The sequence below is a fragment of the Anolis carolinensis genome, chromosome 2 (genome assembly GCF_035594765.1).
Source record: "Anolis carolinensis isolate JA03-04 chromosome 2, rAnoCar3.1.pri, whole genome shotgun sequence".
NCBI lineage: Eukaryota > Metazoa > Chordata > Lepidosauria > Squamata > Dactyloidae > Anolis > Anolis carolinensis.
The window spans coordinates 251,060,151-251,084,253 of NC_085842.1; the positions used below are offsets into that span (position 1 = coordinate 251,060,151).

Sequence of the window (24,103 nt, forward strand, 5' to 3'; positions counted from 1 at the left end):
AAAGAATATTCGTGAATATTTCAATCCCATATTTTAAAAAAACCCAAGGAGAGTCATTGACAAAGTAGAATCTCCTTAGCCAGGGACTTATTTTGTGCATAAAATTCATGTGGGTTTTTGTGCTGAATATGGCATTTCCTGTGCAGCTATGTTATTTTCTATGCAGAAAATAAGTTTTCCCACACTGAAATATTATTTTCTATGTAGAAAACAGCATTTCTGTAAAGAAAATGCTATTTTCTAAGCAAAGTAACTGATAAATCCTGAAGTGTGAATAAAGAACTCCCACAGTTTTGGGGATGATTTGTTAAATGACACGTTCTTGCTCATAGGAACAAATTTTCCTGTGATGATTTATCTATATTTGTATTACTCAGGAATACACTGGATAGTTCCTTATACAATATCAAAGAAGTACACATGCTAGAACTACTGCCAGTTATGCAAGATTAAATAACCAAGAGGATCCTACTGATCTCATACTGATTTCATTCACCTTTCTATAAATCCCAACTCCAGTTCTTGCTACTAGTATATATATATATTTTAAAGAAAGGAGGGAGAATACAGCCATATATTTCAGCCAGGGCTTGTTACGGGTTTGTTGAAAAACAAACTGCGTGCAGTCCCGTCCAGACTTATCCAGTCCTTTGTTGTATTCACAATGAGCAAAAGAAAACAAGCCAGGAAAATGGAAGAAAAATCAAAAATTTACTCTTAGGTAGCAGAGTCAAAAAGAAACACAATAAAACTACCAGCAACAAAACTCACATAAAGTTCCTTGCATTAAACTCATGCATCTTCGTAGTAGGCTGTCAGCAAGTATTCAGTAAGTCCCCAAAAGACATTACAAACATTTCCCAAATATACCCTATTCAGGGAGTGGTTCAAGCTTGTTAGCCTTGATTGTTCTAATTACTCAACTATGAGTTGTAATTGACCAGGTGTTTTTCCCTTAACACACACATATACAAGTAGTGATCCCACAGAAACGTAGTCAAATACATGCATATACAGTAATAGGGCTTACCTGTACTTGTACCCCAAGCCAATTGAATGCATCAAATCCTACTTTTGTTCTTAATGTTATTAGTCCGAGGACAAATTGCAGTCCTATCCCCCAGAATACTGGCCTCCATACAACCTATACAGAAAAACAAATAGTAGAAGCATTTTTAAATGGCTTTTATTTCAATTATCTTTTAATAGGACAATTTGTTTAACCATATTTTATTATTATTCATTGTGTTTTTGTGCCTGATGTTTAAAAATCTTATTACGACCTGCCCCGAGTTTTAGTGGGGAAGAAAAATAGGATAGAAATTGAATACATGCAGTTAGCTGTCCATATCCACAGATTCAACCATTCATGGCTTGAATGAAAATATGAAAACTAAAAGCCAAAAAGCAATTTGGATTTTGCCATTTTGTGTAAGAGACACTATTTGTGTGTGTTGGGCTTTGCTTTTGTCAAGTTGACCATATTATTATGGAAAAAGATCACATGGAAGAATCCTACAAACTACACTAGAACTGGTTATTAATTTTAGAATCCAAAGCAATCGACTGTTTCCCCCCTTCGACACTGTATTCAGATGTGCCATGCTGAACAAGTTTAGGAGCGCCGGGATCAAGTGATACTCTGTGATACATCACATATTAATGTAGGCTAGGCTATCAGTGGCAACGAAGACATAAGGATGAATACACAGGAGTAGCTCATTAACATTCACTTCAGCTGTCTACTCTGTACAGTATTGTGGATTAAGAAAAATATCAAGGTAGTCATTGTTCCAGTGTTATTGGGAGACTGGCTTATTGGAATTTTTACCTGTAAGAAATCCCTTGCTATATTTCTTATTTCCTCAGACAGAAAAAGAGTTGAAAGTTTTAGAAAAGAGATCAGTGACACAGTGAACTGAAGCAGTGAATTAATAATATATGACTCAGATGAAAGTCTTTTTGGGACTAGAACAAAAACTAAGTAAAAAAGTAAGCTGGGCTCTTTTTTGATCAAAGAAGATTGCTTTTTTAATGTCACTGTCACATATATGTTTGGAGCAGGCACTGCTGTAGTTCTTCACAACATAAATCCAGAAAAATAGAAAAGCTGGAATGTTCAGAAAAGAAGGAGAAGGAGAAAATGGACTATTAAAAAGATTAATTTTGGCATATGCTGTAGTACATCATCAGTAACATCCTTCTTTTTTATCAGTTGATTTTTTCTCCCCAGAAATTGTCTTTAATCAATCATATTTTCCACCATCTTAACTGAGTAGCCATTTATCCATTATTAAAAAGGAAAGAATATATCACCAGAAGGAGAGGATAGAGGGGAACAGAGATTTGCACAAAATATGGTCATTTGTATACAGAGATGCAAATTTAGAAAGTATTCTTCTAATTTAAACAGAGTACAATGTATTTCACCATAGCAGTGAAGACTATAACAAAGTGACCCATGTCCTGATGCTCAGTTTACTGGCTGAGAGCAACTTCCAAATCCCCTGCTCTCCCTTCTTACAGATATTTGTGCTTAAATCAAGAATACATCTTCAGAGACAGAATTATCTTTTGAAGCTAAGGACACATAAGGACACCCTGAGCTTATGATGTGCCTTCAAGAATTAAAGGACAAACTCATAATCCTTTTCTGGATAACCACAAGTGAAAGATCATGGGCTGAAAGTCAGTTTTATTCAAGGGAAAATTCATCATGCTGGCATTAGATGCCAACTTTAGATTGTCCAAGCATGTCTGGAAGTAGACACAAAACTACTCATTTTCCCAGTGTTTTCAAGTCTTCTAGGCATGCCTTTACAAACTGTTTTATAAGAAGCTTTCTTGTCAAAAGTTCAAGGATCTGTGGCCATAGGTTCCATCTGCTATATCTCTATGAGTGATAAAGATTCCATTCATAAATGTATACAGGTTAAGGCAATAAAAATGAAGATTGGCCAAGAAATCAGAAGCAGAGTAAGCCAGCACCTACACAATATAATTAATATAGTTTGGCACTACTTTAACTGCCATGGCTCAGTGCTATGGAATCTGAGATTTGTAGTTTGGTGAGGCAGAGAAGGCAAGAGACCTTATCAAATGACCACTCCCAGGGTTTCATAGCATTGGCATCTAAAATAGCATCAAACTACATTAATTCTACAGCCTAAGACTCTGAAGGATAGCTATGTAGGAACTAGATAAGACCCTTAAATGTAAAAACATATTGCTAAATACCAAACATAGAAACATCCATGCCATATCATTACTGGTTTCTAGGTATGAATTTGAAGGCCTGACAATGAATAAAGCTGATAGGAAGCAACCAACTCACTTAAAATGTGGTGCTGGCATAGAGGTGTACATTCACCATAGGTATCCAAAATGACTAATAATGGAGTCTTAGAGCAAATGAAGCCTGAACTTTCTGAGAAACCAAGATGACTAAATGGATACCGTTGTACTATTGACAGTTCATAAGAAGACATGACTCACAAGAAAAAAAACCAATGAAGTTTGGGAAGGTAGAAGTTTATAGGAAAAGATGAAGCCTGCATTACAAATGGATAGACTCAATCAAGGAAGCCATGAGCCTGAGTCTGCAAGACATGAGAAGGGTTTTGATGACAGGATGGTTAGGAAGCCATAAGTCTGAAAGATCTGAGCAGTGTGATCTGTAATCCACAGAGTAGCGATAAGTCTGGTGATGAACAACAACAAATTTAGGTTAACATCCCTCACCCATGGATGGCTTTCTTACCCTTTTATGAAAGCTAGCCTTTCACAATAAAGGGAGATAATGAGAATAAACTCTGGGTAAAATTGAATAACAGAGCTTGGAAACACTACCTTTTTGGCCTATAAATCATTCAGCTTTCTCCCAGCATAGTCACTTGTCATTCCGGTTTGGGAATTCTGGAATTTAATACCGTTCCCCATGTAATTGTACTATGTATTATAAACATTTTATAGAAGGAATTTAAGAGATTTTTCACTGTCAGCTCCTGCAACTTTCTTTAACCTTGACACCATCCAATTTTGTTGGAGTAAAACTCACATCATTCCTACTCAGTGACAGCTAGTCATAGCCCATTGCATTTGCACAGGTCAGCTCAGGAGAGGATGAATCAATGCCCATCAAATAATATATAAGCACCAAAATGGAAAATGAAGGATCAGAAACACTCACCTTAGTTGGATATTTAGAAAAAATCAGCATCAAGAGAACATACACGACTAGTCCAGCAAAGGATATGAGCTGTTTGGCTCCTTGTTTGGCAGTGTCAAAGATAAGCCAGCACACAATGGCAGTTATTAGAGAGATCCACACCACCCTAGCAAAATGGGTTTGAAATAGGACAGTGAATGACAAAGGATAGTGAAAAGCTCATAATCTGATAAGTACACTTTATCTAATTTGCTATATCTTCATCTAATTTCCTTTATCTAATTAGACCATTTTGCTACCACTTTTCCAATGAAGAAACTATATCCTCCAAGCCAAACACAATATGTCATTCATGTGTAGCTATCTATGAGGAGCTCAATAAATCGTTACGTGGGTTGCAAAGGACCAGATAAGGCATCCGAGATGTATTTTGTATTTGCTAAATCATCCTAGTACTGAGCTGTGCCGCAGTTTACAACTAAAACTGATTTCAAAAAAAGAAACAATGGAAGTCTGGGAAGTTTGAGATTACTCAATGTTATGGTTATCGTATTTCATAACAGGACTCCTATGACTGTATCTTTAACACCTTAATGAATGGCAGAAATTTGACAAAGTGTAGTAAATAGGTTAACTTTATCTACTGAATTCTTGTCTATGATCTAGCTATAGAATCATAGAATTGGAAAATAAAACCCCAAGGTTGTAGCTACATCCATATCAAACCAGCATTGGCACAGGGTGTGGCCACCACCCCCTGCCTTCCCTTGCCCCCCTTTTTATCATTAAACAACTTAAGAGTTACTGTTCCTGGGGGGCATCAAAGTGCTCTATTGCTCCTGGAAATAATGCATTGGAGCTTTTGAGTGGGGAAGAGGGAATTCCTCCTCTAAAGCTCAATTGTATCATTTCCAGGAATTGTAACTGTATTTTTAGGTGTTTGATAGAAAAGGGGGTGAGGGAGGGCAGGGTGGCAATGCGGGTTATTTGGGTTCCTAGAGTCCAAAAAAACGAGATGGTGTGGAGATTGACCCTCGGGATTGCAGAAGGCGATCCTGAGACTCAGTCACAACAAGATGCACACCTGAAAAGATCCAGATCTTATTGAAAGGTCTGAATCTTTGCAGGTTTTTTTTTAACCTGAAGTAAACCTGGAAATCCAGGTTTACTCTGTGTTAATCCGGATTAACCTGAGGTTTGGTTTGGATGCCTCAGGCTAATCTGGATCCCATCATGGTCTTTAGGCCTGTGTAGAAATGTCCTAGCTGAGAACTCTGCTATAGGTCTCTGCTCACCACTGCAAGTTTTGCTGCAATAGCCTCCTAAACAGCCATTCTGTAACTAGTGGAGAACACAGGGAATCAAAGAAGCATCTGGCTATGCCCCTTAACCAGGCACAGACAGTCATCATCTTCCACTAAGATCACCTGGAATTTTCCAGAAGTTTCAGTGAGTAAGGTAATAATTTTGCATCTGGCTACAGCAACATAGCCAAATGCTTCTTTAGTCCCCATGTTCTCCACCAGTCATGAAGTGGTCATTCAAATTGATATTGCAGGAAAACTATGAGTTGAGGAATGGGACTTTGGTCGTTGTGGAAGGTGGAGGAGAATACCAACCTCTCCAACAACCAAAAAAACACATGTGTGTACTTACACTTTTATATCATCAGCAGGACATTGGCCAATATGTGTTAACTGCTGCATGCCAGATTGGTATTTTTAAAAGGGGTTATTTTCAGCTCTGATATCATTGCATATTTTATAGTTTACATGTTATGGATATATCAGCTGTTATTTGTTTAGGACAGAGGTAGAAATTATGTGGTCCTCCATAACTACAAGCCCAACATTTTCCACCATTGCTTTTTCTGGGGAGGGATAATGTTGCAGTCTAACAACATTGTGAGAATCAGATTATTTCCACCCCCAAAGTCTTATTTTATTTTTTGACTATTTTATAGTTTCAAAATGTAATTTTTAATTATCTAATTCCAACTGCTATGTCATAAAAAAACAACAAAAGAAAAACAACAATTGACTCTTCTTTTTTATCTAAATCAACAGAGAAAGAAAATCATCACGTATTTACCATTTCAGCCAAAACCACTGTTTATTCAGAAACTTTCCAAAAGGAGAAAGAGATTTTGCAATTCTGTTCTCATATTTGGCCATCAAAAAGTCCCAGCAGATGAAAAAGATGGCAAGGATAGTCAGCACAAAGAGAGGCAAAGCTCTGTGAAAATTCAAGGTACAGGCTGCAATTACCATTGCCAGATAAGCTGTCATGGAAACAAGCACATGGACACATCAGTTAGCGGTAACTCAGTCTTCTTCCTTACTTCCTCCCCAAATAAAACCCCAAGGTTTTAGCTAAGTTTATCCAAGGATGCCTAGTTTTAGCTAAGTTTTCTTGGAAAACAATTCATCAAACAATCTTGCATGTAGGATTCAAGTTGCTTAGCCACAGATCTTTACTTATACTTGCAGAAAAGCTTATCCTTAGAAAGCAGAAAATAATGAGGATAAGAAGTCAAGGTGTCCAAGAAACACCCCTTTGTAGGCTCTGGGAGACCAGGGTTCAAATCCCTGGTCAAACAGAATAGCACTTTCTGAGTCAGTTTTGAGACAACCGTGGAGGAAAGACAGATGAAATTTCAAGGAAAGATATCTTTGTAAGTTCAAATGTCAAGCATAAGCAGAGCAATCACACAAAGCTTGGGGCTTGGCCATCAGTCAGCAAGCAAACAAAGACTTTTTTGGTTTCAGCCTGAGGTTTGAGTCACACAGACTCTTCAACAAAGTATTTTTAGAAAGCACTTTCCTGCATAAACTGATAACATATAATTCCCCCATACAACACTTATTTTCTTTAATATAGTAAAGGTAAAGGTTTTCCCCTGACGTTAAGTCCAGTCGTGACCAACTTGGTGCTCATCTCCATTTCTAAGCCGAAGAGCCGGCATTGTCCGTAGACACCTCTAAGGGTCATGTGGCTGGCATGACTGCATGGAGCGCCGTTACCTTCCTGCTGGAGCAGTACCTATTGATCTACTTACATTTACATGTTTTCGAACTGCTAGGTTGGCAGGAGCTGGGGCTAACAGCGGGCGCTCATTCCGCTCCCGGGATTTGAACCTGGGATCTTTTGGTCCGCAAATTTAGCAGCTCAGCGCTTTAACACACTGTGCCACCAGGGGCCCCTTTCTTTAATATAGGACTTGTGAAATACCTTGGTGTTCTTGGAACATGGGATTTCCTCTATTTCCTCAACACAATAGAATGAGGGTGCATTCACAGTGTATAATGAATGCAGTTTGACACCACTTTAACCCCATGCTATAGAATCTTATGAGTTGTAGTTTTACAAAGTCTGTAGTCTTCCCTGCCAAAGAGTGCTGGTGCCTTAGCAGACGTCAGCTCCCAGGATTCCACACCATTGAGCCATGGCAATTAAAATGGTGTCAAACTACCTTCACCCTGAATCATCTTTGATCAGTCCTCTTACCCCTTCCTTATGCATCAGAAAGGATATGGGTTGGAAGATGGGGAAGGAAGAAAAAATCCCCCTAATTACTACAGTGAATGGAATAGAATGAATAAATGGAAGAAGAGGAGAGTGTGCCCATTAGCCTGCCTTTGACTGCTGCATCCCTGCTAGCCTCAGCATCTGTGTGCTGGTATCAGGGAAAATGAGTACAGACATCCCTACTCACAAAGAGTTTTAAATCATTGAATAAGTTTACCCACACCTTGAGACTAGGAGATGGGTAGGACCATTAGTTGATGCGCCACATCCTTATTAATAACCAAAGCAAGTGCTCAAATATGGTAACTTTGGTTAGGAAAAAATAAGCACAGCAGGAAACCATGAAATTAAGCCTGTTATAGAGATTTTATTTTCATTTGATCTTCATGGTATAGTGGGCCCTTGGTATCTGCTAGGGTTTGGTTTCAGGACCAAAGATCCATGGATGCTGAAGTTCTATAATATACAATAGCATAGAAAAATAGTGTCCCTTATATAAAATGACAATATCAAGGTTTGCTTGGTTATTTTTAAAATATATATTTTAAATTTGTGGGTGGCTGAATCCATGTATGCCGAATCCATACATACGGAGGGCTAACTAATAATTAAACCTGGATTTGTAGCCATTTCATTTTTGTTTACTGTTTTTTTCCCTTCCTTTCTTTTTGCAGCCAAGATTCAGCCACAAAAAGTGAAGCAGAAAAGAACAACAGAAAGTAGGAAACTGTCAAGTGTTCCTCCTTTTTTATTCACATATTGGAGCCCCCAGATGGCGTAGTGGACTAAGTGACTTGAAGGTTGGGTTGCTGACCTGAAAGCTGCCAGGTTCGAATCCCACCTGGGGAGAGTGTGGATGAGCTCCCTCTATCAGCTCCACCTCCATGCGGGGACATGAGAGAAGCCTCCCAGAAGGATGGTAAAAACATCAAAACATCCGGGCGTTCCCTGGGCAACGTCCTTGCAGACGGCCAATTCTCTCACTCCAGAAGCAACTCCGGTTGCTCCTGACACGAAAAAAAAATCCCATATTTAGATTGCAGTCTTACCCCCATTCAGGGCCGGCCGGAGATAAATTTATATATAAAGCGAGGGGGGAAATTGCGCCCCCCCCACCGGCGCCGCGGGAGGCGTGGCCATGTGCCGCGGGAGGCACATGGCCACGCCTACCGCGGCGCCGGCGGGCCCCGCCTCCTGCTCCCTGGCCCCGCCTCTCACGTAGCGTGGGAGGCGGGGTCACGGCGAGCAGCGCGGGAGGCGGGGCCAGGGCTGGCCCCGCCTCCCGCGCAGCTCACCCCAACCCTGCCTCTCACCCAGCGTGAGAGGCGGGGCCGGGGCGCACAGGCCGGGAGGCAGGGCTCCGCCCAGACGGGGCCTTGCCTCCCGCCCCGCGCGGCCTGGGCTTTTCCAGGCAGGCCGACTGCACCGGAGGTCCCTGCAGGCCGCGATCGCGGCCTGCAGGGACCTTCGGTGCAGTCTGCCCGCCTGGAAAAGGCCAGACGGGCAAGGCTGAGCTGCGCGGGAGGCAGGGCCAACCCTGGCCCCGCCTCCCACGCAGCTCACCCCGACCCCGCCTCTCACGCAACGTGAGAGGCGGGGCCGGGGCGCACAGGCCGGGAGGCAGGGCTCCGCCCAGACGGGGCCTTGCCTCCCGCCCCGCGCGGCCTGGGCTTTTCCAGGCAGGTAGACTGCACCGGAGGTCCCTGCAGGCCGCGATCGCGGCCTGCAGGGACCTTCGGTGCAGTCTGCCCGCCTGGAAAAGGCCAGACGGGCAAGGCTGAGCTGCGCGGGAGGCAGGGCCAACCCTGGCCCCGCCTCCCACGCAGCTCACCCCGACCCCGCCTCTCACGCAACGTGAGAGGCGGGGCCGGGGCGCACAGGCCGGGAGGCAGGGCTCCGCCCAGACGGGGCCTTGCCTCCCGCCCCGCGCGGCCTGGGTTTTTCCAGGCAGGTAGACTGCACCGGAGGTCCCTGCAGGCCGCGATCGCGGCCTGCAGGGACCTTCGGTGCAGTCTGCCCGCCTGGAAAAGGCCAGACGGGCAAGGCTGAGCTGCGCGGGAGGCAGGGCCAACCCTGGCCCCGCCTCCCACGCAGCTCACCCCGACCCCGCCTCTCACACAACGTGAGAGGCGGGGCCAGGGCGCACAGGCCGGCCATCCAGGGCCATCCCAGCCGGCCATGAGAGCTCGCTCGTCACCGAACAGGCCTTCCTGTTCGCCGGCGAGTGAGCTCATGGTCCCCGCTGGGAGGGGGGAAGCCTGACGGCGCCCCCCGGGCCCTGCGCCCGAGGCGGCCGCCGCACGTGGCCTCCGTGTTGGGCCGGCCCTGCCCCCATTTATATGGATTTAAGCACCGTTGAACTCACTGTAACTCATTTCTGTAAAGGGCTAGTCTGCTAACTTCAAATTGCCGTAAGTACTGGTTCTCAGAAAGACTGTATTGGAAAATAATTTTAAGCTGTACCTTAAAAAAGCAAGAACATGCAAAATATAGACAGAAATATAAAGAGTCAGAGATATAAAGAATCTGAGTGTAAGAGAAAACATGTACACATTTTTATTTCAGTTGTAAATTAATAGTGGGAGTCAATGTTGTGTAATGATTTGAGAATTAGACTACAATTCTGGAGACCAGGGTTCAAATCCCTGCTGGCCATGAAACCCAATGGGTGACCTTGAGCAAGTCACATTCTCTGTCTTCGGCCCTGTCTACACTGCCATGTAATCCAGTTTGAACTGCATTATAATAATCAGTGTAACTCATATAATGCAGATTGAACCACATAAAACTGGATTATATGAGTCTACACTGTCATATAATCCAGTTCAATGCAGTTAATCTACATTCTGAAACTAGATTATATGGCAGTCTAGATGGGGCCTCTGATGACGCCAAGGACAAAACTACCATGAACCAATACTGCCAAGAAATCCCTGTGATAGAATTGCCTTAGAGTCACCATAGTTTGGAAACAACCAAAAGTGAAAGCATACTTAGGAAACTTGATTTAAATCAACAATGGGGGTATTTATATTACTATTTAAATCAATCCACCTTGAACAAATAAATTTTATGTTGACTTAATGATAGCATGGAGCATTTCATGGTTACAGGGGAAGTCAAACACTGCCAGTTACAAGGAACCATCCCTTTGAAATCTGGCCAATTTCTGGGCTAGTTCCATTGAGAACACAACTGGGACCACAGTTCTGGCAAGGCCTGTCATTCCAATGTAACCAGTTTGGCTGATCATGCAAAAGCACAGAAAGTAACAAAGAGGCTAATGAAAGGAAATTACAACCATGAACTAAGAAAATCGGTATTGATTCTGTTTGTACTATTTGACCATTCTAGAGAGAATGGGCTTTCAATCAGGGGCTCTCATGATGAGGAAAACAGATATTTTTTTGGTTCAATCCATTCTATGGGATATTAGAGGGAGGATAATCTCTTTGATAAATAGAATAAAAGACCTATTTTGCTCCTCATACATACTGGTCCCTAGGTCCTTCAGAGAACAAAAGAACTGATTACAAAAAATGGATAATTTATTTGGGGAAATGTTTTGGGAGATATTTTTTTCCTTTACAAAGCAGACCAAAGCCAAATTTTTTGCAAATAACCTGATCCTATGATTGCCTCTCTCCATCCTTGGAAGTAAAAATGAATATAATTATAACAATGGATAAAATTACCTAAATTATGAGAGTTTAGACAGCGGCTTCCAAACATTTTTGGTCATGGACCCCTTCAGAGGACTTTTCTGTTCCAGAGAATTCTAAGTTTGTCTATGATTTTTCCACAGACCCATATATTTCATAGAATCATAGAGTTGGAAGAGACCTTGTGGGACATTCAGTCCAACCCCCTACCAAGAAGCAGGAAAATCACATTCAAAGCACCCCCAACAGATGGCCATCCAGCCTCTATTTAAAAGCCCCCAAAGAAGGAGCCTCCACCACACTCCGGGGCAGAGAGTTCCACTGCTGAACAGCTCTCACAGTGAGGAAGTTCTTCCTAATGTTCAGGTGGAATCTCCTTTCCTGTAGTTTGAAGCCATTGCTCTGCATCCCAGTCTCCAGGGCAACAAAAAACAAGCTTGCTCGCTCTTCCCTGTGACTTTCCCTCACATATTTATACATGGCCCTCATCTTGTCTCCTCTTCTGCAGGCTAAACATGCCCAGCTCTTTAAGCTGCTCCTCATAGGGCTTGTTCTCCAGACCCTTGATCGTTTTAGTCGCCCTCCTCTGGACACATTCCAGCTTGTCAACATCTCCCTTCAATTGCAGTGCCCAGAATTGGACACAGTATTCCAGGTGTGGTCTGACCAAGACGGAAAAGAGAGGTAGCATGACTTCTTTGGATCTAAGCATTGTGAACCCACACAGTTCTTACTTCTTTCAGCTACTTCTATTGCCTGGGTGTTTTGTCTACCATAGTAACTTTGGAAATAAAGAGCAGAGGTACATGGAGTTTCAATAACATCTTCATACTCTAGTACAAGCTTTTTTACAAGCTTTTTTTTACAAATCCCTTTGTAGAACCAACTTAAAACATTTGGGGAAAGGAAAAAGGGAGGACACAGGAGAAAGGCTGTTAGCCTAAAAAGTATTTTTAAATGATAAAAAAAACCATCTTCCTGCTAGGAAGAAAAAAAAAACTTGGGAAAGGAGAGAAATCCTGAAATGTCCTGAAATCATCAATGCAATGTCTAGATTTTGGAAACAAAAGAGTGAATGTATGCACATGTATGTATATATGTTTGTATATTTGTACCTCAAAGGCTCCTACATGGCTTGATGGATTTAGAACAAACTTGGGACACATACCCTTTATTATCCAACTGAAACACTGATAGGGTTTCAGCTAAAAAAAACCCACCCCCTTTGAGCTGGGCACCCCAAAACAAATAAAAATGTATGTATACATGCAGTAGTCAAATGCAATCAAAAGTGGAAGTACATCGATAAGAAGTATTCATTTATTAGTTACTTGCATTCAACTGCTCAGCTTCTTTTACTTTAGGCATCAGAAAAAAACCCTTTCTTCTGAGGTCTTGTGATGTTCTATGCATGGCACTTGACATCAGGGCATCCACATGTGAGCTGCGAAGCCAAGAAGGTCCTTTTATACCAATCTTCTCCCTCTCCCTCTCTCTCTCTCTCTCTCTCTCTCTCTCTCTCTCTCTCTCTCTCTCTCTCTCTCTCTCTCTCTCTCTCTCTCTGCACCTAGGCGACCTCCCTTAGAGGAATTTTGATGCCAGGAGCCACACCAAAGACCCTTTATTAATTATATTGATATTTGCAAGGTCAGAGATATAGCGATATCCCTCATTTAATTACAAAATATTGAAGTTGAACTTGAGTACAAAAATGGATGGGAATAATGTAACCCTGACCCTGACTCCAGCAGTCCCAGCCAGCATAGCCAGTAATGAGGAATGTTGGGAGCTGCATTCCCTCAATATCTGCCATGCTACATGAGTCCTACTTTGTCAAAGGGCGATTCTATGCAACTATTATTGTGGGTTGGAACCAGCGTCCAAAATGTAGGCAGTTGTTATGGAAATATCATAAATGAGTTATCTAGCATTTTGGTCTCAAGCTTTTCAAGGCTCTGAAGGTAAGCACCAGCAGCTTGACTTGAATGTGAATAGGCAACAAACAACACAATTCTCTCATAAATGGTATAAAATGACTGTACCAAACTTTATGCTAGCAGAAGCTTCAGGCTGCCTTCTAAACCTAAGCTGTACATCAAAGAAAGGCATTTCATTTTACTCAAACTTCAAATAAATACCTGCTGCCAATATTCCATAAACAACCTGTCGAATTATGGTTTTATGTTTCTTGAAAAAGTGAAGGACCGTATCATATTTCTTTTCAAGGTACCTGGAAGTACAATTGAAAAAGAGGTGTAGGGCTGTGAATATGTATAAAATAATAATTCTAAAACATCAACATAAGAAATGTTGGCAAATGATGTTGCAATTAATATAATGATTGTAACAATTCGCACACTAGTAGTGCAGGTATTTTAGACTTCACATACTTATCCAGTAAACCATTAAAGACATAAGAGGAATCATGCAGACAAAATTAAAGTCTTGCTGGAATACCATTGCTTTAAATGGAAAGCATGCAGTTACATTTCTCCTATTAACAATTTAATGCTAGGCATGTCTACCCAAGCATAAATCCCATTGGGTTCTATAGGTTTGTCTCCTGAGAACAGTTTAGAGGTTTATAGCCTAGGTCAATGAGACTTCAATCTACTTATAGCATGTAGAATTTAAGATTTTTCAGCTCAGACACCAAATGAGTGGCCTGAGGTAAAGTGATAACATTAGAACAACTATAATCTGTTTCACACTGTATCTTTATTTATTTATTTACTTATCTGGATATTTTTCCCCCCTGCTGGCTGCCTCCCTCCTACTCAATGGCCAGCAGAATGGCAATTGAAAGTAATGGGAGGGAGGAAACCCATGAGACACAGCTACATCTTTATATAGTACATCATTATATATCATGATCCCATTTAAATTGTAATAGCTGCATCCTATGAAATCCTGGGAAATGTAGTTTGATGAGTCACTGGTGCTCTTGACAGCGAGTTTGAAATATAAAACTACAAATCCTACATTTTTCATGGGATGAGGTAATTACAGTTAAAGTAGAATTGAAGTGCTATAACTGAATATTGTACAAAAAGACAGCAGTCAAGTCAACCACGCAGGGCTGTTCTAAGGTCTCTTCTACACAGCACAAAATGTACAGGGAACCGGGGTTTAAACCTCCAGTTCCCTGCGCTTTGGCTTCCCATGCAAAGGGGGACTTTTTGGCGAGGGGGCAGAAAGACAACCACCCTTCCCCCCACCTTCTCTCAACTCCCTTCAGGTCTTAAAATGTTTTTAAAAGGCTCCTTACCAAGTATGGAGGCTTCTATGGGCCCCATTTTGCATTTAAAGAATGCAACAGAGTTCTGGAGAAGAGGCAGGTTGCTTTGAATACTGGTCTTGCTCTCGCACATAGACGGAGATCTTTCTTGCAGCTCCATTCTGGGGCCAATGCTTGGCTCCATGAACGTACCCTGCTCTATTTCAACTACCCTTGAACACCTAGGGAAATAGCTGTCACCTTATACTGTGCTAGAGCCTGCTCCAAATTTTCCAGCTGTGAAAGGGCAGCTGGAACATGACTACATCCACCCTGATAGTAAATCAGTGGCCATTGGGACTTCAAGTAAAGAGGAAAATTGATAGGTGGAGAATCCAAAATGAAATGATTACCTGTGGAAGACAGATTTTGCATGTGATTCATGTTTATTCAGTTGATCATCCATCTCAATATTGATGTTTGCATCATGCTGTGGAAAGAAAGGGGGGGGAACCATGAAGCAATACTGATGATGTGATTCGTATCCCTTGTTTTTGCATTTTCATCACACGCTTTTCATTAGTTATAAGGAAAGCAAGATTTTTATTTGCAAACAAACCTTGACCAGCATCGTGCCATCTACATTTCCCACTACCAGCGCCACCATCAACTCATAATTAGATACTGTTAATAATAGCTTGGATCAGTTATTGGGAGAATTGAGGAGCTGTACTGAAAATGTCATGTTACCAACATTTTAATAAGCTGTGGATAAGTGGTTGAGTGAACTTTTATGTTATTCATATCTTTAGCTATGGAAACTTTGATTTTTTTTCTCTCCCAGATTTAGGTAATGTGAGAGATCCAGTTTTGATAGTACAACCAAACATCTACAACCAGGCCTGTAGCGAGGGGGGGGGGGGGGTTTAGGGGTTCAACCCCCCCCCCCCCCGGAAATTTTTCAAGTTATAAAAAAAATCTCGTTTACTCATGAATTTTAACTGGTTAACCAAATCCCCATGCTAAGTCTATGAGATGCAAAACATTAAGAGTCCCTCCAGGCACTATCTCAAGCAGATATTGACAGGTTTGTAGCGGGGAGGGGTATGTGCTAGGGGTTCAACCCCCCCCTCGAAATTTTCAAAACCCCTCCCGAAATTTTTTTCTGGCTACGGCCCTGTCTACAACCCACCTCTTCCTCATGCCACGGTTCTGAAAAGCTTACTTACTGAACTGACCATTTATATTTTAAAGAATAAGCAAGCCAGGACTAAAGTTTTGTATTTAAGCTTCTTTCTCACATAAAAAGCTGTCTAAGTATGTGCAATTTATAAAAACCATGGGACTGGGGGGGGGGAGTACCTCCCTCCCTGTGCATCTGAGAGTGCCAAATCTGATCTCTCTATCACCATAATTTTTTTTTTGCATTTTTAATTCCTTTTTTATTCAAAGAAACAAATCTACCATCACACAAAGACATATACAAAGAAAAAAATTATACCAAACACAAGGATAATATCCTCCCACAAAAAAGCATTTTTCTGTTTGGCCTTAAGTCACTTATCATCCCCTTTCTGAAGGCTTTATGTATAGCTTCCAGGGAATTTTTTTTTTCCGAATCTTGCTATTTGCTGCTGGGTTTTGGATTCCAGTTTCACCAAATTCTGGCTTGTCTGACTTGCCTCCCTAGTCAGCTTTGCCAGAGAATTATGTTTTCTTTCATTTCTGCTGTTACAGTAGAATCTCACTTATCCAACATAAACGGGCCAGCAGAATGTTGGATAAGCGAATATGTTGGATAATAAGGAGAGATTAAGAAAATGCCTATTAAACATCAAATTAGGTTATGATTTTACAAATTAAGCACCAAAACATCATGTTATACAACAAATTTGACAGAAAAAGTAGTTCAGTACGCAGTAATGCTATGTAGTAATTACTGTATTTACTTATTTAGCACCAAAATATCACAATGTATTGAAAACATTGACTACAAAAATGCGTTGGATAATCCAGAATGTTGGATAAGCGAGTGTTGGATAAGTGAGACTCTACTGTACTTCTTTCCTCATCATTTTCAGTTCAGTCAAAACTGGGTTAATCCTACTGGTTTCAAGTAATTGGCCATTGGGCCTTTCATAGCCATTTTTCCTTAAAAGTAATACAGTAGAGTCTCACTTATCCAACACTCATTTATCCAATGTTCTGGATTATCCAACACATTTTTGTAGACAATGTTTTGGTGCTAAATTCGTAAATATAGTAATTACTACATAGCATTACTGCCTATTGAACTACTTTTTCTGTCCAATTTGTTGTATAACATGATGATTTGGTGCTTAATTTGTAAAATCATAACCTAATTTGATGTTTAATAGGCTATTCCTTAATCCCTCCTTATTATCCAACATATTCACTTATCCAACATTCTGCCGGCCCGTTTATGTTGGATAAGTGAGACTCTACTGTAATATATCCAAACGCAAGGTGTCAGTAATGTATCTGAACACAAGGCGACACTTTCTATTCCTTGGTGGCGCAGCAGATTAAACCGCTGAGCTGTTGAACTTGCTGACCGAAAGGTCGGCAATTCGTATCCGGGGAGTGGGGTGAGCTCCCACTGTTGGCCCCAGCTTCTGCCAATCAAGCAGTTCAAAAACATACAAATGTGAGTAGCAGGAAGGCAATGGTGCTCCATGTAGTCATGCTGGCCACATGATCTTGGAGGTGTCTATACTGGCTCTTTGGCTTAGAAATGGAATGTGCACCAACCCACAGAGCGGACACAACTAGACAGGGGAAACCTTTTACTTTTACCTTATCTTTCTTCAGGTTTTTTTTGTTGTTATTGCTGCTGTTGCTATCTACTGGTTTAACCCCAAAGGGAGGTGTTACAGTTCAAATATCTATTTCCTATTTCTTTGTCCTGGGAAAAGTAATTTTTTATGGTTTTGAGGAAAAACAAAAACTTTACCCTTTGATGGTTGTGTATACTTTTAGATGTTACAGTTGACATAATTTGTTAACCTTGCAGTCTTTTTAAATACTAGCTCTAGGGGAGTTGACAACAGCTGTCTCTACTTGTATTTCATTTAGTTTCTGATAAAGAGATTTAGATAACTCATGTCTCCAAGAGCAGAAGATGAATGCTGATGGGACATTAATAGTCCAAAATCCAGGAATGGATCATGAGGTACACTCTTAAAAAATCTTCTTTAAAGATGGCAATTAGATATTCCTTTTGCTGTGAGTTACAGCTGCCATGCTGGAATAGGTGTTTTTTCTACCCCTACCTCCTCTGCTTGTTGAGACAAAAACAGCGTCTCGGCAGGACATTAGAGGCAGAAACTGGGTTTTCACAAAAATACCTCTGCTCTTTCCTTGCCTGGAACAATGCCACCACCAGTCCAAAGTATATTGAAACTAGTGATTATTCACAAGTGCTGACCTCCCCTGGAAGCTTATTGGGAGACAAGTTGATAGATTGCTATATTTGCCTAGTCTGACACCAGTGAACAATCAACAGTACTAGAAACATTGTCACCTTACATGTTTTGGTGGACTACAATTCCCATAACATTTTACCATTTACATGCTGGTTGGAATTGTAGTCCAAAACCCTGATAAATAGTTTGAGCAGAGTATGTAAGATAACTTTTTTCATCAACTCTTATGTTGGCTTCAGGATTCTCTGAGCCATAGTCCAAAAAGTTAGTTTGATTTTGGTTTGGATTCACCACAGCTTGTAGTTATCTAGTAGGAAAAAAACTTACTTCTTCAGGATGTAGAGAATTGCCATTTTCCAAATTTCTGTTTCTAAGTGCAATATCATTTTTTTCATTTGGACTGTCTTTTTCAATGTCTCCCTAAAAGACAAAATAATACAAGATGAGATCAGCATACTGACAACATTTCACAAGAAGGAATGAGAATTTAGTATACCTAATAATGCTTTTCAGAAAGTTCTTTAGGGGTTTGTCTACATTAGGCATCCTCAAACTGCGGCCTTCCAACTGTTTGGGCCTCCAACTCCCAGCAGCCCCAACCAAAAAACTGAAGTGCCACAGTTTGGGGATGCCTGTTCTACATGGAATTTAGTACTCACCTTGTAATTTGCAATTTGTACTCACCTTGTAAGGGGTCTGAACTTGGCACATGACATTTGCAATAATTTATTTACAATATGTTTCTTTGGGCTTTAAACTGTATAACAGAAAATCCAGACTTTTAGGAATATGGCCAGCCCCCCAGGCAGCATCTCTTTGCTGTGTCATTGTGGGGGAAGAATTAGTGGTGGGCACAATTAGTTGATGGGAGGTGATCCTTCTCACCAAGATTGGCTATTTCTTGGGTTGAATTTTTAAAAATAAATTATAAAACTTCATGTATGTGGATTCTTACATATCAGCATATCAATATTAGTGAAATTTCATTTATTTGAATTCATGATGGTGGCAGGGGTCCAGAGCCATGTGGCTGAAAATAATAGATATTGAAAATAACAGTTCAGCAGAGGTAAATGTTTGACTTGTTATGGTGATTTCAGTATGATGTTTGTGGCATTAACAGATCCACTGCAGGGCCAATGTGGACAAAGAAAATCCAGTACCAAAATGAATTTTGTCCATCAGTATAGACAAGCTCCAAGGGTCCACTGGGGTAGGAGGAGTCGGATTATAACAGTGAGCCCTGCTCCTAACCGTCAGCATTTAATCATACATTAGAACTATGCAGCATGAGGAAGTGCAGCCTTCAAGGAATTTTCCACAGGAAAAAATATACCACTCTGATTCAAAGTGTTATAACTCTGTTGTTTGAAAGAAACCCAGATGTTGTGGGATTCCAACTCCTATCAGCCCAATAACATCTGACGGGCCATAGGCTTACGATCTCTATAACACAGCCTATGACATCCTCCACAACCTGATCCTGTTTGGATGTGCTTAGATTACAATTTCAGGAGTAAATAACAGAGTAAATAGTAAATTTATTGATCAGCCCTTAGGCCACATCACAGTATCAAAAAGGCTTGATAAAACATGTTTACACACCATATAGTAAATTCAGTAAGAATTTCCTGATGGTAATAATAACTATTAGACAGTGGAATATGCCACCTGGGAGTATGGTAGAATCTCTTTATCTGGAGGTTTTAAAACAGAGATTGAATGGCCATCTGTCAGGAGCCCCCAGTGGCACAATGGGATAAAGCCTTGTGACTTGAAGGTTGGGTTGCTGACCTGAAGGCTGCCAGGTTCGAATCCCACCTGGGGAGAGTGTGGATGAGCTCCCTCTGTCAGCTCCAGCTCCATGCGGGGACATGAGAGAAGCCTCCCACAAGGATGGTAAAAACATCAAAACATCCAGGTGTCCCCTGGGCAATGTCCTTGCAGATGGCCAATTCTCTCACATCAGAAGCGACTTGCAATTTCTCAAGTCACTCCTGACACACACACACACACACACAAAGGAGGGCTTTAATTGTGTATTCTTGCATGGCTGAAGAGGGTTGGACTGTCTGTCCCTTGGTATTTTTTCCAACTCTTGGATTCTATGATTCTATCTCCATGTGACTGTTGCATGATTGATAAAGTATTCTGACCTCTGTAAGTCTAGGTTTTAATTGTTGGCATGTTTGGTAAGAAATTCTGTGATAACCAAAACAAGAATTACAATACTGTATGTTGGACTTGTGCTGTTATAACTTATTGAAACAATGTCACTCTGCATCTCTGCCTCAGTATCATACATAGCAAATATTTATCTCACCGTTTATTTAAAAGTTTTTTTAACCATTATAATTGGTTTAATCCATGTTCTGAACTGCCCTGGGTTCCTTATCGGCAGCATATACATAAAGATAAAAAAAAAACCCATAATAAATACTGCTATGGCCTTTTTGACCGTTCAGAAGAAGCTAGGCGTTAATGGCTTACCTTATTTACTTCCAATAAAGAATTAACTGTAAAAGATTTACTTGAGCACTAAGTGATACTCTGTTTAAATTCAGTCAGTAAACTGTTTACCCATGAGAACTGAGGAATGCAATTTGGGACCTAATCACATCAGATATTGGAGATCTATGTGAGAGTCTAACAGGTAGCTTCTCAAGATTGCAGGTTTCATCAGCAGCAAAGAGGAATAGGTATCTGATCTCTTATCTTGCCTTTTGTTACTCTTTCGGATTTAACAATAGAGAGAGAGAAATAAAGTCATGAAGAAAGAACCCTCTGCAGCCACTGCCACCACTTCCTTTTGCATAGCTAAATAGATTCAGGATGGGGACATAATTGAGAATGGATTAAAACTGTGAGAGGAGAATAAGGCCCACCTCCCGGCTCTTTTAAAGTAGATTGGTAGGTGTCCAATCTTTATATCATATTCTTAATATTAACTGTTAGGTAGGGTTTTTCCCATCATCTTGTATTAAAATTAACCACCAAAAACAACAACAAAATGGGTGGATTTCTAATGAGTGGTCATTGGTAAGAAGATTTCTTGATCAAGGCATTAGCTGCAGAAACCACTAAAATGTCATCATAGCCATGAAATATACACCAAAAGTCATCATACACACCATCTGAGACTTCACAAGCTCCAAACTTAAGTTGCTGTGGGTATTTAAATAAAAAGAATAACTAATAAGTATGATCAATGTTGTGAATAACAAACCATGAGGAGGAGGGAGCTGGCAAGATCACCTTTGATGAGGGGGCATGGAGGAACCATGCATATAGTCGAGGTGACCTAAGATGTATTTCTTCCTGAGGTAAAGAATTACATGATATGTCTTCTCATTTCATGCATGGAAGCTGACCATCCTGGGGTCAATCTGAATTTGACACTCTGGACCAGCCTGCAAATTGGACCTCATCATATTAGCCAGGCGAAGCATCCCACTTTGCCTGGCACCTGGGAGGAAAAAGGGGGCAGCAGGGCGAATCTGTCACCCCGCATGCAGTTCCCTCTTGGCAACGCTTTCCAAAGTGTCACCCTCTTGTGAAAGCCTCGCATATTGAGAGGGAAGCATCATACAACACTTTCCCTCCAGTTGGAGTAAGGGCTTCCACATGAAACTCCCTTGTATTGTCTGATGGGCAGTGAGCCCATCTGTCCTCCAGTAGCAGTAGAAGATTCGTAGGACATTTCCCAAGGTAAATGTGAGGAAGTGGAAAGTGTTTGTGTTGAACCAGTCAAGCAGAAAACAAGCCTACTCCATCTTCAATATGGCATCTTTTCAAATATTTAAACATGTCTAGTATTCCAAGATTCTCCATGAAGGTAGGACTAGATGTGTCTTCATCTCCTCCTCTACACTTCTGTGTGTACTTTCTCCTCCACACTAATAAAGAAGGTGAGAACCGATAAAGGCAATGAAAGTTCACTCCCAAACTAAAGTAACAGCCCAGGTGACATGTTTTGGGAACTCAGCATGAAAGGAACTTTTTAATCCCATTTTTGTTATCCCCAAATCTTGAATGTGATCTCCACCCCCACTACAGCCAAAAATACTTCTGGAATATGAAGTGACCTATTTTGCATATAATTTGTCAGAGAACAGGGCTATACACATACACCAAGGCTTTTCATGGCTAGTGAACCTTGTCATCAATGATTTCTACTGTCCATTTGGATGATCGGTCTCACTGTTTTTATTTGCTTAGAATCTGTTGAATAGAAAAACAGCCAGATTTCTTTCATTTCTATGTGGGGTTTACAAGTTCATCACATGGGCTTTCAGCCCCATGCTAGGATGCAGCTGATGCACAACCAGGATGGAGCCCTCCAGAGCCCATCACTTGACGCAGGGCTACTTCCAGCACACCTCGATGCCTGCTCCATGCATGCTGTGTCTCAGCAGTGTGCTAAGTGCCAGTCCTGACAACATGGGTGACTACCTGTGTTCTCATAGGACAAGCCGAGGACAGCGCGGAAGCAAGTTGGGGACAAAGGGATAACAGTGTGGGATGGCAAGGGGGCCATGTGGAGCACTGCCACCCTGATGGATTTGCCATCCCGATGGATTCACCATGCTGCCCCACAGATGCGCCCGCTGTCCCCCGGCTTAATGACCTCTATGTGATGAGGTCCTTAGAGAAAGGAAAACTCTTGACAATAGGAATGGATTTGTTTTACTTCAGCATTAGATGCTGCTTCTCATAATTCCAAGTACTGGATAAAACTACACTAAAGGTTATTAACAGTGCAGGTGGTATGACTGTTTTCTGTCCCTTTACTGTATATATATAAAAAAAACATGACATAGCAGGATTCTTACAAACATGAATAACAACAAAGGCTTCCTAACCAAGGTAGGCATACCATCAAAATTATATTCACAGCCAAAACGATCCACTTCTAGTCTGAGGTCTTGAGCAGCTGAAACTGTATACAAAGGGATCATGTAATATCTTTGAGTCTAAAACAGAGAGAAGGAAAATTGTAGCAGAAACTTCAATAGACTATTTTTTTTTTGATGAAGCAGTGGTAATGAACAAAGTGCTTGTAATATTTTTGAGTGCAATTTTGCCTCACACAGAACCTAAAGCAAAGAAAAGACTGGTTTACTAGATAGATACTATACATCTACAAAACAAAACCAATGCACACATCCTCTGTTCACATAGCTCCAACTATTTTCTGTATTTGATGGAATTTTGTGTTGACAGAGTGGCACTGGATAGGTGTTTCAATGATTGCCAAAATAATTTCTGCCAGAAAAAGACAACCTATGGTTTATAAAGAAAGAGAAAAGATTCTGAGGCATTTTCATCTTCCATAGGAAGAGGAAAAAGGAGATTCAACTTACCTCAAACACAGGGTTCCTGTAGCTATTAGCTTCTGGCGCAGCCATATGTTTAGCCAGAAGAATTATTTTTTCAAAATTTTGGGTTCTTTTCAGCCCTGTGCAACCAGCAACAATATCCAAGGCAGCATTGGATGGAGGAAATCTTTTTACTATTTCAAGTTTACCTGACTGTAACCACACCCAGAACTTTACGGCTGAATTCATTGCTCCACCTTCCTGTGTGTGTGTGTGTCAATCACACAATTGCATACATGTCTACACACCAGAGTAAAAAATCCAAGCTTGTGAAATTCTACAAAAGAGGATGGTTAAGACATGGCTTTGAGACATCCCAAAGTTCAAATGATTTTTCAATCATTACCTCTCTTACAGAGTCACTGCATGTCAATCCCTGTAAAATTGGCTATATTGTACTGGTCATGTTAGCTGAAAGTTTCCTGGAGCTGTAGGCCAAAAAAAGTGAATTTCTCAAGCGCTACTGAAGTGTTTGCTTCTTCAATTTTTTTTGTCCAGGAACTGACTCAAGAGCACATTCAAGGCTCTAGTAAATATATACCTTTTGAATAGTGTCTGGTTAAGGGTTCTATTAAAAACACTGAAAATCTATCTGCTGGCCCTGATGTCTTCTTGTGTCTACTGAAACAACAGGTACTGTTCAAATGTACAGCAGTTCATTTCAATATTGTTGTATGCCCATTGAATGTGATGCCATTCTGCAA

General features: G+C 41.0%; 1 protein-coding gene across 1 annotated transcript in view; it reads right to left on the reverse strand.

Moving 5' to 3' along the window:
* slc28a3 (solute carrier family 28 member 3) overlaps positions 1-23,852 on the reverse strand; it is a 61,506-nt gene extending 37,654 nt beyond the window's left edge. Inside the window, exons 1-7 of the mRNA XM_003216519.4 lie at positions 23,385-23,852; positions 18,349-18,441; positions 14,989-15,065; positions 13,497-13,588; positions 6,260-6,449; positions 4,190-4,334; positions 1,031-1,144 (exon numbers count right to left, since the gene is read on the reverse strand). Of these exons, the coding sequence (XP_003216567.4) occupies positions 1,031-1,144; positions 4,190-4,334; positions 6,260-6,449; positions 13,497-13,588; positions 14,989-15,065; positions 18,349-18,441; positions 23,385-23,588 (915 nt within the window). The 5' untranslated portion in view covers positions 23,589-23,852. The remainder of the gene's footprint in view (positions 1-1,030; positions 1,145-4,189; positions 4,335-6,259; positions 6,450-13,496; positions 13,589-14,988; positions 15,066-18,348; positions 18,442-23,384) is intronic.
* Positions 23,853-24,103: the final 251 nt, after the last annotated feature.